This window comes from Ctenocephalides felis, unplaced genomic scaffold (genome assembly GCF_003426905.1).
Source record: "Ctenocephalides felis isolate EL2017-DRISC unplaced genomic scaffold, ASM342690v1 CF-g0.4_SCAFFOLD_01604, whole genome shotgun sequence".
NCBI lineage: Eukaryota > Metazoa > Arthropoda > Insecta > Siphonaptera > Pulicidae > Ctenocephalides > Ctenocephalides felis.
The window spans coordinates 1,551,062-1,565,698 of NW_020537758.1; the positions used below are offsets into that span (position 1 = coordinate 1,551,062).

The window sequence follows — 14,637 nt, forward strand, 5'->3', positions numbered from 1 at the left end:
AAACAAATTTATAAAAGCATCAATTTAATTTGTTTTTTAAGCATTTGGTTAAAGCTCAGATGAATTGCTCTAAAAAACTTTGAAAATTTCTCTTGCTTGTTAGCTTTTAAAGCTCCTTTGAATCATATTGATGCAGCAGTCGCAATGGTGTCTTAAAAATGTGACTTTATTCTAAAGTTTATAAAGAAATTATCAATATTATCATTATTACATTTTAGTGCTTGTTGAAGCCTCTTTTAAACTGTGTCCTTTAATATTTATCCAAGGATTTTTCAATAAAATGTTTATTTTTTAATTTAAACAGTTCCTGAAAGACTCTTGATTCCAAAAATCCTTGGCTATTTTTTAACAACAAACTTTACCTAAGGTTGTAATGATATTTTTGATTTTTGTTGTTAGTCCATTTTGGTCCATTTATAAAAGACATTTTCTCTAGTTCTCAAAAATCCTTTTCTTGCTATATTTGTTCTTATTGCTATATGCTTTTCTTGCTATATTTGTTTGTAATGAAATAAATTTGCAGCTGCAAATAAGATGCTTTTAGTTAATTATTCAAGTATTAGCGTACTCGAATATTACTAAATCCATTTATCAGTCCATTAAATTTTATTACAGTGTTATAAATACAATTTTAATCCTTTATATACAAACTAAATATATTTTCAAATATAAATTTTACATAGCTGTTTAATCAATTAAATCCTTCTCATTGTCTTTAATACTCATGCACTCCCCCGTCTTACTATTATCACACATCACCAACAACAACTTTTGGTTCATTTTCCAAATCAAACTGTCCGTCATCCGTGTTGCTCCTGTGGCTCAATTCTTTTAGAATCATAATGACTGATACAAAAATAATAATGACAAGAATAAATGTAAGAAACCGTTGCTTTTTGACTGGTGAAAAGCATGCGGCTCTGTTAATAAATCTTGTCAGCATTTCTTTGGGGCTTCTACGTTATATTTATCATCATCAGAATCTAATACTCTTCCTATGGGTGTTGGTCGGTTCGAAGATCTCCTCATTTGGCTGTTAGCAGAGTAAAAATTACTATAATTGTGTTGCGTGTTGTTTAAATTATCTGAAGAGTGGACTATTGGTTTGGTGTTTTGACTGCGCAAGTTATTGCTTTGTAGTTTTGAATTTGAATACTCTGAACTATTTCTGTAAAAAAAACAGTTAAACATTTAACACAACAAAATTATTTGTACATGAATCATTTTTTATAATCTTACTGTATATTGGTGTCAAAATCAACTGAAACTTTACATCCATCTGGTGGATCTCTTGTTTCAGCCAACAAAGGAAGTCCCAATCCACTGCGTCCCCAATTTACCAACCCCAACTTTCCTCTCAAAATATCTGCTACAGGTGATATCAGATTAGGTTGTGGAAAAATACCAGTTCCACACTGTGGACATCGGTATCCTGCAGGAGCCACATTCGGGGGCAAACTTCCTGCCATGGATTGAAGACACGACCAGTGAAAAACATGATAGCAAGTCAACCGTACAAAATCGTCGTTTGTAATTTCGGAATTGCACAATTGGCATCCGGCGTTATAATCGCTGTCCTGTAGCCATTGGATGTAACTTTGGACAACGCATTTGGAATGATTTGTTACCATACAATTTTCGCAAACGTTTACATGGTGCTCGAAACAGAATTGATTGGTGACACGTCGCTTTGGACATTTGCACAACCCCATTGTTACGTACAAGAGAATGATTTAATTAAAACTAATTATTATATGTCTTGATTTTGTTTATTTTTGTGTTTTTCTTTTAAATGCACAAATTTGCATTTGTCACAGACATTTTTGACAGCCACAAAAACAGGGCGCCATTTGCAATTTGTTGACAAGCCACGTTGACAGCAACGTGATAAATTTTGAATTATTAATAATAGATTATTGTAATTTTTAATCACTTGCACTAAATTATCATTATTCTGCAATTACAATTATAACTTTTATGGTATGTATCTTACGCGTATAAGTGACTTGTTACTGTATAACTAACTTCAATTGAATTACAATTTTAAACTTATCGGTCAAGAAGATTTATTTCCACCAATCTGGCAACACTTGTGCAAGTTCGCATCTTGCATAACCTTGCCACTAAATTCTTTTCGTACTTTCATCTGACTTGTCAAGTCGATTTTTTCAGAAACTAATTTTGACAGGCGACTGCCTGCAATTTTATTAATATAGAAGTAAAAACGTATAAATTACAAGTAAAAAAACAATAACAAAAATTTAAAAAAAATGAAAATTTGGACGTCAGAACATATTTTTAAGTGAGTTGTTGCCAATGTTTAATTCATTGTAAATAAGAAAGTGTTGATATAAATAAACTCATTATTGAAATAAAAATATTCAGTTGAAAAACAATTTAGTTCATAAGCCTAATCTTTTATTATTACTTGATGCAACATACCTGTCAAATTTCTCAATACCTTCCTTTTCTTTCAGTCACCCTTGGGAAACAGTAGCCCAAGCGGCATGGAGAAAGTACCCGAATCCCATGAATCCAGCTGTTGTTGGGACTGATGTTGTTGAACGTAATGTTGTAAATGGAGTCTTGCATACGCACAGGATAGTCAGTTCAAAATGGTACTTTCCTAAATGGGCACAAGCTGTGAGTCGAAATAAAAGAAATATTTATATATACACACATTCTTTAGAAGTAATTAATGATACACGTATATAATGATAGATAATGAGTGTGGTGTTTATAACTAATTAGTGGTTTATCTATTCATTTTATAATTGTGCATATGCAACTTGTTTTGTAGGTGAAACTATTATTTTTATTAGATAAAATATGTTAAGTCAAATCAAATTGGTTTAAAGTCGAATTCTAGTTGGATTTATATAAGAAATATATGAGTCAACTAGGTGTTAATGAAATGAAAATGAAGTTTGAGATATATTTCAATAATTTAATTAATCTATAAGAGTTGAGATTTAGCTACTTTTAATCGAATCAAATTTTCAATGTTTATTTTCAAGTGTTCTTTTAAATTATAAATGATAAATAATTTTAAATAGTGATCTATGAAAAGAAACAATTGCAGATTATTTAAATTTATGATTGGGAGAAGTTGTTATTAGTTTTTGGCAAACGCAGGCATAACCATTTTGAAGATACGGAGCTAATATACAAAAAATGGCAGTTTTTGAGAGAACTAAGCGTCCGATTTAATTGATTCAAAGAACTTTCTGCTTGTCTTAACATAATAATTCATTTTGGAACAAAAAAAATTTTGTTTCAACTTTTTTTTTTTTAATTTTTTGTATATCAAAAATAATTCAGATTTTATTTTTAATTCTGACTATAGTTCTAATATAATTTAAACAAATAATTTCAACTTTGCAATTCAGTTTATATAATTCTTATAAATATTAGACAATGTTAAAATATTTATAATGATCTATTTGAAAACATTCAGTATTCCTCTAACATTTTGTTACGGTACGGGAAGTTCCAGCAATTTGCCTTACGGCACGATGCCACACACCCCGTTTACATACAGTTGTAAATTTTATTTTGCATGGAACGAATTAAATGTTTAATAATTAATTGATACGAATAATACAAATTTATATATATAATTTACATATGTAATTATTTTTTCACATAGTCATAAATATGTTGATTAAACAAAATACTTCTTAATCAGGCATTCATTTAAATAATATAAATAGAAAAAATTTAAAATAAGTTTCTTATAATAATTTTAAGTATTAAAAATGTTTTGCGTTCCAATTTGACTCATTCTCAACAGTCAAATCATTATTTTTATTTTTTTTTTTCAAATTATATATTATTTATTCTTTTTCACAAACAAGGTTATTGTGAAGTATTATTTTCATTGATTATGTTTTTATTTGTGTTTGTTTTAATAATTTGTGTGTTTTGTCCACTATGTAAAAGTTAAATTGGGACTCGAAGCATTTGGATCTATTAAAATCATTTTAAGAAACATATTTTAATTTTCTTTGTATTTTGAATGGATGCTTGATTAAGCATTTAAGTATTTTGTTTAATCAACAAACACGCATATGTATAGACAAAATGCTACATTAACTAACCAGTAAATTTTTCATTTGTGAAAGAATAATTGAAGTAAATTTATTATTTGCCTCAACCTGCATTGATTATCAATTAAGAACAATGCAACCAAATTAATTCTGAGGTTTTCTAGAAAATTACTGAAGGATTTATGGACAAATATATTAGAAATACATAAAAATTTAAACTCTCACTTGATGGACAAATTATTCAAATAATATATCAACTTTCTTCTTGATCCTTGAAGTAAATTTAATATTTGTCTCAACCTGCATTAATTATCAATCAAGAACAATGGTACCAAATCAATTTTGAGGTTTTTAGAAAATTGCCAAAGGATTTATGTACATGGAAAGGATATTAGAAATATGTAAAAATTAAAGCTTTCCTTTGATGTTATTCAAATTGTATCAACTTTCTCCTCGATCCTATCCCAACAGGTATTATGATCGTACTACCAAATAATGATTCATAAATTTTCCTGTGTATATTTCGAGCCAATCTAATTTCGTGTTATTCCATTATTTGCCTGTTTGAAATTTTGAATCGAGTCCAAGAATTTTTTTCCGTCATTTGTGTTGTTTCGTCATCATAGTATAAGATGAGATAACGGCCGTCCCGTATGTTCAGAGTTCATTAGAACCGGCCTTGGCTTTCACGTTCGCCACGAAATTAAAATTAAATCAATTTGAACTTGACAAAACGGCATGCATCAACACACGATGAATAAATTGTTTATGTAAACAATAAATAGATTTATTTGTTTATATTTCCTTAACGAAACCTAACACGCTTAGATACCACGTATGATATGATTTCGGTGTAACGAAGGAAATTAGTTAATTAATGAAAATTCATTGTCTAATTTTAAACGAATTCCCTAAAATATTATAGGCTTATAAAAAGGGTGATCGTTTGCTGAAAATAATTTATTTCTGGCCATTTAAAATTATGAGATATTAACTGTACCCGTTCACCCTTCGCCGTGTTTTACTTTCAATTCAAAATTTGAACTAGTGGTGTATGGCATCGTGCCTTAAGGCAAATTGCTGGTACTTCCCGTACCGTAATGAAATATTAGAGAAATTTTAAACGTTTTCAAATATATTATTACAAATACTGTAACTTTCATTATTTTTGCTATCTTATTGTTATATCTGGGCAAATCAAATTTAAATCACAAATCAATTTATCTTCAGAACATTAATAGTCATTAATAGTCATTTCATTTCGAATTCAATTTCAAAAAAGAAATAGTTGCCTAATTTGCACAAAATTGAAAAAGTGCTCCCGTATAGTCACAGTCTAAACAAATTGCATGCATTTGCAAATAATTCTGTGCGACATTTTTACTTATACTGTGCTTAGCTTAGCGGCATTTTCACATTTTTCAATAGTTTTCTTTTCACAAAATTGGAAAAGTGCTCGAGTACATAAACAGTCTAAACGCAATCGGGTAAACATTTGTACCAGAGTGGCGCTTAGACTGTGCTTAGTCTGGGTAATTTTTTAAATTTTTAGAATTTTTAATCCAAAATTACAAAAATATTCTATGGAAATAAAAAAAATGTTATAAGTTTTTATCCCCAAAAGCATTTGTTTTGTCAATACAAGCAGAAAGCAGTTTTTTAGATCATTCAAATCGGACGCTTAGTTCACTCAAAAACTGCCATTTTTTGCACATTTAGCTCTGTATCTTTGAAATGGCGGGACCTGTCTTTGCCAAAAACTAATCACCTCTTCTCCCTATCATTACAAATTGAATGTTTTTTAGATCATTCGAATCCGATACTCCGTTCTCTCAAAACTCGATTTCTATTTTCTGCACTCTTTGCTCCGTATCTTCGAAACGGCTGGACCTGTCTTTGCCAAAAACTAATCAGCACATCTCCCTATCATTAGGAATCGAATGTTTTTTAAACCATTCAAATCGGTTGATTCGTGCGCCCGAAAACGTGGACGAAAAAATGCGGACATACAAAACACACATAGCCACACACATCCATTTTTTCTGAGGTATGCCAGTAAAATGTTCAGAAACCTTCAAAACGTCGAGAAATGCAAAAATTTTCATTTTTGATTTTCGGCCCATTACTATAACTACCCTACGGGAAGTTAAAAAAGTGCATATTTTTTTCACCTAATTCACCAGTTTTCTTGTCTTCAAGTCTACCTGTCTACACGACTATCTGTCCACCAATTTACTTTTTCGCTGTTATAGCCGTCAAACTGTTTTAGGGGGTGTCCATTAATCACTTGATCGATTTTTTAAGGATTTTTGGAAAAGAATTCATCCCCTTTCACCTGGTGGTGGAATTTTCTGATTAAATTCAATAATTTACTAAAGATTGTTCATATTGAAAACTTACTACCAAATTTAGTCAAAGGCAAAAGAATATACGGTAATTTTTGGTCACCTAAAACTGGTCGCGATTATTTATATTTGTCGAGTTGCCTTAAAGAGCAAGAAGAAATGAAAGCCACTTAGGACAAATTGTAAAATACGTCCTGGTTTCATTTTTTTTGCATATTAAATTTCGTTATTAACTTCCCGTAGGGTAAGTTATTGTAATGGGCCGAAAATCGGAATTGAAAATTTTTACATTTCTCGACGTTTTGAAGGTTTCTGAACGTTTTGGCATACCTCAGAAAAAAATGGATGTGTGTGTGTGTATGTATGTATGGATACAAATTTCCAGTCACGTTTTGGGGCGCACGGATCAACCGATTTGAATGGTTCAAAAAACATTCGATTCCTATTGATAGGGAAAAGAGCTGATTAGTTTTTGGCAAAGGCAGGTCCAGTCGTTTCGGAGATACGGAACAAAGAGTGCAGAAAATAGAAATCGAATTTTTGAGAGAACGGAGTATCCGATTTGAATGATCTAAAAAACATTCAATTAGTAATGATTGGGAGAAGTGTTTATTAGTTTTTGGCAAAGGCAGACCCAGCCATTTTGAAGATACGGAGCTAAATATGTAAAAAATGGCAGTTTTTGAGAGAACTAAGCGTCCGATTTAAATGATTCAAAGAACTTTCTGCTTGTCTTAACAAAATAATTGATTTTGGAAAAAAAAAATTGTTCAATTTTTTTTTTTTTAGTTTTTTGTATATCGAAAATAATTCAGATTTTATTTTTAATTCTGACTAAAGTTCTAACATACTTCAAACAAATAATTTCAACTTTGCAATTCAGTTTATATAATTCTTACCCAGTAAACATGCGATATGGCCACAACATCGTGGCAATATTTTATTTAGGTCGTGTGACATGCGGTTCCCATATTCATTTTCCTCGATATTTAATGGATACGGCCGCAAATTTATGTAACTATCGAACAACTATCGAGGTTCGGTCTCTGGCGCACGTGGCGTTCGTGATACATGAAAATCGACGTTGACCCACATATGTTTGTTTATTATGATAAGACCGTCTGACGTAAGGCGTTCACCCCAGTCATGACGTCATTGGCGAATGAAAACGATTCGGTCATGACGTCATACAAAATGGCGACTCAGTTATGACGTAATAGCACCTGAAAGTGATGACGTAATGCAATTAATATTCTTTTCTGTACGAATAAGCATTTATTTACGTGAATAATAAGAAATTTTACAATATTTAAATATTACAAATTAGAATTGTAGTTTTGAAATTATAAAATTTTAACATGAACTATACTAGAAAACTTTTTACAAATTATTCAATCTTAACATATTAATAACAGTATATTTAATGAAAATTGTTGTATATCTAATGAACGTAATTCTATTTTTGGGGCGTGAAGTGTGAAGTTTTGCATAAGTATTCTATCGCCACTTCCTTATACATCAAACAGCCTGCCTATTTTTCATTATTTCATTCTATCGCCAGTTCATTGCATCAAATGCCAGGATACAGATTATGCACATATGACATACTGCCCCAAATTTTGGAAGTTTTCTAAAACAAATTCAAACATAATGTGATTTACTGTATATAATATAATATATATATACAGCTACCATATGTGTAGCTACCTACATGTTCAGTGTACAAATCTCCATCATCTTAAAGTCGCTTTTACACATACATTTTTAACACTGACTGATTTCATTCTATCGCCAGTTCAATACATCAAATGCGAGGATACAGGATATTCATATATGATGTACTTCTTGGAAGTTTTCTAAAACAATTTGAAACATAATGTGTTTTATTGAATCTAATAATATATATACCACTCCATATGTGTAGCAACTTACATATTCAGGAGACAAATCTAAATCGTCTTCGAGTCGCTTTTGCACATACATTTTTTTTAACCTGATTGAATTCATTCTATCTTCAGTTCATTATACATCAATACATCAATCAAGTTCATGCATATATGACATACTGTTCCCAATTTTAGAGGTTTTCTAAAACAATTATAAATATAATGTATTTGTTACCAAATAATATATATACAGCAACTATATATGAATCAACTTACATATTAAGAAGATAAATCTCCATTATCTTCAAGTTGCTCCTAAACATACATTATTTGAGCCTGTCTAAAGATCTGTATATTGTTCATCGTTTCATTCCAATTTTGTACGACTTCTGAAATAAATATGAACATGGCATACGTGTTTGCTGTTTATATATATTTGTATAGCTATTATATTTGTAGTGACTTACATATTCAAACAATCATTCTCGATCCGCTTCTCAACCGACTAATTTAAGAGATTTAAGAAGTGAGGTTATGTCGAACACATGGATATGTTAATGTCTTAATTTAGTAAAATAATTATTTTAACCTTGCTAAACGATCCTTATTATTGTCCTCAGATTTTGTAAGATATGCTATTTGGTTACCTCCTTTGTCATCTAAAGAAATCGACATAAAATAACGTTTCTTCATCCCAGGATATAATGCACTAAATGGAATTCAAAATCGTGAAGTAATTACATATCTATATAAATAATATATGATATACTTACGGTGTCATTTTTCTACAATTATCATAAACAAGTTGCTTAACTAAACGAATGTAATTATTATACTAAAGAAAATATAACTTGATGCATGATAAATTCGTGACATTTTGCGCCATTTTGTACGCGGGTTAGGTTAACTTTCGTCAAAGAAACAGTCGGTTCCACCAGTGGCCACGGCGCGCTGATGTAAAGCTTTCTTTGTATGGTCACACACACCAGCACACAACGCACACAACGCAGCGCACGACGCGTTTGCTTCACGCCGTGTGACGTCATTGATTATGCTTTGCATGTGTGCTAACACACACCAGCGCACGACATGTATCTCACATGAAATTCAACGATGTCATTACCCCCGACAGCGCGTGTATATGTCTCGTGAGACAACTCAATGCGAGCTTTGCGTGTATTGTAACACACACAAGCGCACGCAAGTTTAAAATCCTCTTGTGGCGTAGATTCGATAACCGCATTATAATAACGATGTCGATATTATAGAAGATCACATCGCGTGTTTACTGGGTATAAATATTAGACAATGCTACAATATTTATAATAATCTATTTGAAAACATTCAATATTCCTCGAACATTTCGTTACGGTACGGGAAGTTCCAGCAATTTGCCTTAAGGCACGATGCCTTAATTGCCCTAAGACAGAATTCCACTTACAGCTAATTTTCTTTTGCAGTTGATCGGCACTGCAAATGTGTGCTATGCAAGTGAAAAATCAGAAGTCGATCCAAAATCCAGGCGCATGGTACTAAAAACAATAAATTTAACCTTCTGTCGTTATATTTCTTTAGACGAAAGGTTAACATACGCGCCACATCCAACAGACCCCGACAGGTAGGTACCATTTATCTATTACTATTACTATTACCTTAACAAAATGTGTATTCTAAATATGTCCTTTGCCCCCAGGACACTTCTGAAGCAAGAGGCGGTTGTGACGGTGCAAGGAGTCCCCCTCAGTCACTACATGGAGGATCTTTTAGCCAACAAAATCTCCTTAAACGCCGGCAAAGGCAGACAGGCAATGGAATGGGTCATAAACAAAATCAATTTGGAAGTTAAGGAAATCGCCAACTCGGCTGTGAAATCAACAGATGAGATCTTGTCTCAGACCAAAAAATCAATAGATGACATTTCGACATCAGCAAGGAAGTCAATGGATGATCTATCGACTGCTGCTAAAAATACCCTGGATGATATACAGAATTTGGCCAAGAGCAGCGGGACGAAGCAGAATATACCGAAATTTTAGCAAGATTTTAAACTTGAATTTTAGATGAATTGTTTTATATTTACAATATAAGAATTTGAAAGACAAATTATGTATGTATATTTTATACCGACCACATCAGAAATATATAGTATTTTATATACATAAAATGAGATACATTACACGCGAGTGTATTTAATTTCAAATCTTATATGCATATATTTATTTTGAAAATGTATGTATATAACAAATTCATCTTAATTTATTTTATTTAAATAATTGTGTACGATGTGTTAACCAACCAAATCTTTGTCATAGCAAATAAGTACTGAAAATTTAGTCTTAGTAAATGTGTAAATATCGAGCACCATATATGTGGTTGACACAGAAATTAGATTGTCATACATTTTCTTCCTGCAAATGTCATTTAATTAAATCTTTGTACATATAAGACAAGTGTGATTTTAATTTTAACACATTCCCAAAAACCTTGAATATAATTGAATATGTATTAAAATTGTATAATATAATTCAATTGCATTTCATTGTTGTTTTTATTTGTGAATCATTATTAACACGGTCACAAAATCCTAATTATACTCCTTTAAGTAAAAAAGAGTATTATAAATACAATTTTATTTCAATAAATATAAAAATCAACAGTTATTGGATTAAGCTAAATAGTTTGTTTTAAAAATATCTCCGTAGCTTTGGAGTTATAGTCTTTCTTTTAGTCGTACTTTGCATTTTCTGGTAGATCACAGTTTCTTCCTTTGGTGGTGCAGATGAAGCCACTGACCGTTGTTCTATATACACAGAATTAAATTTAACATCCATACTCCTATTCATCTCATCAGCATCGCCTTTAGTATCAATTGTAAAAGCCTGCTTAAGTTTATTCTTGCGTTTTCTTATTGTTAGATCTGTGGCCAAAGCTTTCTTCGCAACTAATTTTTTGCCATTTATGCGAACTCCTTGCAAATTTTTCATAACTAATTTATATGTATTTTCGTCCTCGAATATAATAAAGCAAAATTTTGCTGTTTTACGTCTTGACAGGAATACATTTTTAATTTCTGGATGTAGAAGTTTAATTTCGTTTTCGTCTTTTATGGGATGGGGCATTCGAATATACAATTTAAAAGACATTTTATAATTGACTAATCAATAAAAATCAAAACTAATTAAAGGACTTGTTGGAGGTGAATATATAAATTATCAAATTGTCACATAACATATTTATATTCAGATGTGAACGATTTTCAATTATTATCTTGTAGTTGCATTGACTACAGCAATTATGATATTTTTTTATATTTTATGGACAATTTTTTTTTATATTTGATTTAATTTAAAATACCTTAAAAATATAATTTAAAAATATATTTTTGTTTAATTAAACTTTTTAAATTGCCATTTGATTGAACTGATTATGAACTGTCAAATGGCAACATAACCTCAATCCTCATAAGAACAATTCACAGACTTAACTAATAAATTTAATTATTGTATTAATTATTGCAATCAAAGACCAGACATCGACAAGCAAACATTAAACTTGAACATATATCATTGAATCATTCTTTTTTGTAAATAAACCTTTAATCAAACCAGTGTAATATATCATTTCTGTTCTACAAATTAAGTTGTTTTTCTTTATTCACCCTTTCCTTTAGGCACATCAATTGATACGCGTTTACATTTAACTGTCAAACGTCAAAACAAAACATGTGCGTTTTGTGTAATGTGCTTTTGTAGAAAAATTGTGCAATTTGAAAAGGCCTTTAAAATGTTGGAGCCTGTTTTAGATTTTTTAAATACAAAAAGAGTAGTTTTAGCAAGTGGATCACCCAGGAGACAAGAATTAGTTAAACAATTGGTAGGTACAATGCATTTGTCTAGTGTTATCACACTAAAAATGCTCATTTTAAGCAAAATATAATAATTTAGATAATATTTTCATCATGAAGGGTTTGAAGGTAGAATTATGCCCCTCAACATTCGAAGAGAATCTGATTCCTACAAATTTCAAAGGCATAGAAGATTTTGTGCAAGCAACTGCCCACGGTAAAGCTCAAGAAGTTTTCCAAAGGCTAAGTGAACAAAATACACCACCCGATGTTGTTATAGGTAAAAGCCCTACCTTTACAAATCTCTTACCCCTATCATTCAATTTCCTTAATAATTTGTTATCAGGGGCTGATACAATGGTCACTTTAGACGGTATGCTTTTTGGTAAACCCAATTCTGAAGAGGACTCTTATAACACACTATCAAGGTTGTAATTATAATTTTTATAGAATTAGTCTTCAATTAGTGTCTTAATTATTTGTACAGGTTGTCGGGAAGAGTTTGTACCGTGTACACAGGAGTTGTAATCAAAACACAGCGCAAAACGGTCAAGTTTTGTGACAATACCAAAGTCCATTTTGGAAAACTCACTCCGGCAGTGATAAGAGCATATATTGCATCAGGAGAACCCATGTAAATAACAGTCTTATAATTCAAATACTAAAGAATTCAATTTTGAGATTTTTTTATGGTTTTCTATTTTAGGGACAAAGCTGGAAGCTTTGGAGTCCAAGGACGAGGTGCTAGTCTTATTGAAAAAATGGATGGTGATTATTTTACAGTTGTGGGGTTACCTCTACATAAATTATGTGTCGAGTTAAATTCTTTATGTGAAAATAATTTAATATAATTATAAATGTGATATTTTTGTAAAATATATTTGGTTTATTTTATAAAAAATTGATAATTTAATATTTTATATTATACAGAGGATATAAAAGAATTCATTGTTAATAAAAGTTATATTCACAGATTTTTAAAATGTTGTTGTTTTGAGTACTGTACTTTGATTATAATATGAATTAGTTTGTTTTAAATGTTATATACAAAATTAAGCAAATTTGTATAATAATTATAACAATTAAAATTTAGTAATACAATTCAGTTGTGGTAGAACGAATAAACAGTATAGAAAGATTTCCAATAATTTGTATTTTATAATATAAATAATAACAAAATTAAATTGATAGCAAATTATATCCTATGTCTGCAGAGGTCCTGACTCTAAGAATTAACTTTTCTTTCTCTTGTAAATAAATTTTAATTAATTTAAAAGAAAGTAATCGGGAGAAATGTCAAGTAAACAAATTGTTGAATGCACATTGATTTTCGACACTACTAGTTTTAGTTGTGTTGCATGACAGTACATACACACAAATATATTCTAAAATGTTTATATTAATAAATTAATTTAATATTAAATATAAAATATAGTGATAATGAATAATATTTAAATAAGTGAAGTTTTGTAATATGTTTGAGACAAAAATTGAAACAATACAAAAAAAGATTTCGATTCTTAATAATCTGATCTGATTGAATTATAAATTGTTATAGTATATTGCATTATATTAATGTATTTATTCAATATACAGAAATAACATAAAAGGATCTTATGCAGGAAGATTCTCCAGTTGTGGATTTTCTGTTGATTGTGAAAATGATGAAAATCCTCAACAAGATAATTAACATTTGAAGTGACACCAAAAAGCAATCAGAACATTTACAAATAGGAGGTTTACAATGAATACAACAAACATTTATATTTTCAAGCTTATGTAATTTGAATTTCGCGCTTTCGGCTTTCACTTCACTTCGCTTCGTTCATTTCTTCATGACAGTTCGCCTTTTCTGGCGGCCATCTTTATACCGTGTTTTTTGTGAAAAAGGCGTGCTCGCTAATTAATTAGTGTTTTTTAATTAAACTCCTAATTAATTTCCATTAATTCATACATTAAATGGTTCTACTAATTATGCACATCAATTTGATATAAAATTCGTGTATGATGATATGTTTTTAGATCAGATATGTGACAATGTTCTTCAGCCTTAACTTATCTCTCTCAGCTTTTAATTCCAATCAATTTTATAACCAAATACTTTATTTACAGCTTCCAATGTATCCTTTATATAATGATATATTCATATATGCAAATATCAAATATGTATAGATGTATGTAAGGCTGCAAGTACTTTTGTAATATATCTGTATATTGTCAAATTCTAAGTCGCCAATTCTCACAAAAGTCTCTGATGTGTTCGTCGCGAAGTGTCGTGTATTGAGTCACGAAGACTCCACTTGGACATTTGCATATTGTAAATTATATGTATAAAGTCAGTGTCCAAAGTAATGTAATGTAGTGATTTACAAGTGCTCGGCTTTGGAACTTCTAGCAGATGCTTTGGAGGATTCATTATGAGGAGGAGATTTGGATTTAATTCTATGCATCATTGTGGAAACGTCAATGTGAGTCGAAGCAATCTTTTTACACAACGTGTCAATGAATAGTTC

General features: G+C 30.5%; 4 protein-coding genes and 1 long non-coding RNA gene across 7 annotated transcripts in view; 2 read left to right on the forward strand and 3 right to left on the reverse strand.

The window, feature by feature from the left end:
- LOC113372745 overlaps positions 1-427 on the reverse strand; it is an 8,525-nt gene extending 8,098 nt beyond the window's left edge. Inside the window, exon 1 of the mRNA XM_026613090.1 lies at positions 363-427. Within this exon, the coding sequence (XP_026468875.1) occupies positions 363-427 (65 nt within the window). The remainder of the gene's footprint in view (positions 1-362) is intronic.
- A 261-nt stretch (positions 428-688) lies between these two features.
- LOC113372913 (zinc finger protein-like 1 homolog) lies at positions 689-1,771 on the reverse strand. The gene is given in 3 exon segments (XM_026613248.1): positions 689-963; positions 966-1,168; positions 1,240-1,771. Coding segments are annotated over 3 exon segments (891 nt in total). The 5' UTR covers positions 1,713-1,771; the 3' UTR covers positions 689-748.
- Positions 1,772-2,152: 381 nt separating this feature from the next.
- LOC113372981 (protein slowmo-like) lies at positions 2,153-10,687 on the forward strand. Its single transcript, XM_026613320.1, has 4 exons — positions 2,153-2,302; positions 2,478-2,643; positions 9,741-9,898; positions 9,974-10,687. Exons 1-4 carry the CDS (start codon positions 2,271-2,273, stop codon positions 10,314-10,316), a joined length of 699 nt encoding a protein of 232 aa, XP_026469105.1. The 5' UTR covers positions 2,153-2,270; the 3' UTR covers positions 10,317-10,687.
- Positions 7,864-9,412, reverse strand: LOC113372982. 2 transcript variants are annotated; one of them, XR_003366826.1, is made up of 7 exons: positions 9,054-9,412; positions 8,870-8,989; positions 8,748-8,785; positions 8,557-8,669; positions 8,327-8,482; positions 8,106-8,250; positions 7,864-8,024 (listed from the first exon to the last, which is right to left on the reverse strand). It is a non-coding gene; the product is annotated as an uncharacterized LOC113372982 (long non-coding RNA). The 2 variants fall into 2 exon arrangements; XR_003366825.1 differs by having other exon boundaries at positions 8,748-8,989.
- A 1,175-nt stretch (positions 10,688-11,862) lies between the features above and the next one.
- Positions 11,863-13,014, forward strand: LOC113373133 (maf-like protein CPR_2112). Of its 2 annotated transcripts, none has more exons than XM_026613448.1 (5): positions 11,863-12,153; positions 12,225-12,404; positions 12,471-12,552; positions 12,612-12,758; positions 12,831-13,014. In XM_026613448.1, the coding sequence occupies exons 2-5, from the start codon at positions 12,239-12,241 to the stop codon at positions 12,973-12,975; spliced, it is 540 nt and encodes a 179-aa protein (XP_026469233.1). In that variant the 5' UTR covers positions 11,863-12,153; positions 12,225-12,238; the 3' UTR covers positions 12,976-13,014. The 2 variants fall into 2 exon arrangements, with proteins under 2 accessions (XP_026469233.1, XP_026469232.1); XM_026613447.1 differs by having other exon boundaries at positions 12,245-12,404.
- Positions 13,015-14,637: the final 1,623 nt, after the last annotated feature.

Coding starts and splice junctions, on each gene's coding strand:
- LOC113372981 (XM_026613320.1), top strand. CDS start 2,271: ATGAAAATTTGGACGTCAGAACATATTTTTAA. Junction 2,644..9,740: donor TTCCTAAATGGGCACAAGCT/GTGAGTCGAAAT, acceptor TTTCTTTTGCAG/TTGATCGGCACTGCAAATGT. Junction 9,899..9,973: donor CATCCAACAGACCCCGACAG/GTAGGTACCATT, acceptor CTTTGCCCCCAG/GACACTTCTGAAGCAAGAGG.
- LOC113373133 (XM_026613447.1), top strand. CDS start 12,019: ATGTGCTTTTGTAGAAAAATTGTGCAATTTGAAAAGGCCTTTAAAATG. Junction 12,405..12,470: donor ACCACCCGATGTTGTTATAG/GTAAAAGCCCTA, acceptor ATTTGTTATCAG/GGGCTGATACAATGGTCACT. Junction 12,553..12,611: donor TCTTATAACACACTATCAAG/GTTGTAATTATA, acceptor TTATTTGTACAG/GTTGTCGGGAAGAGTTTGTA.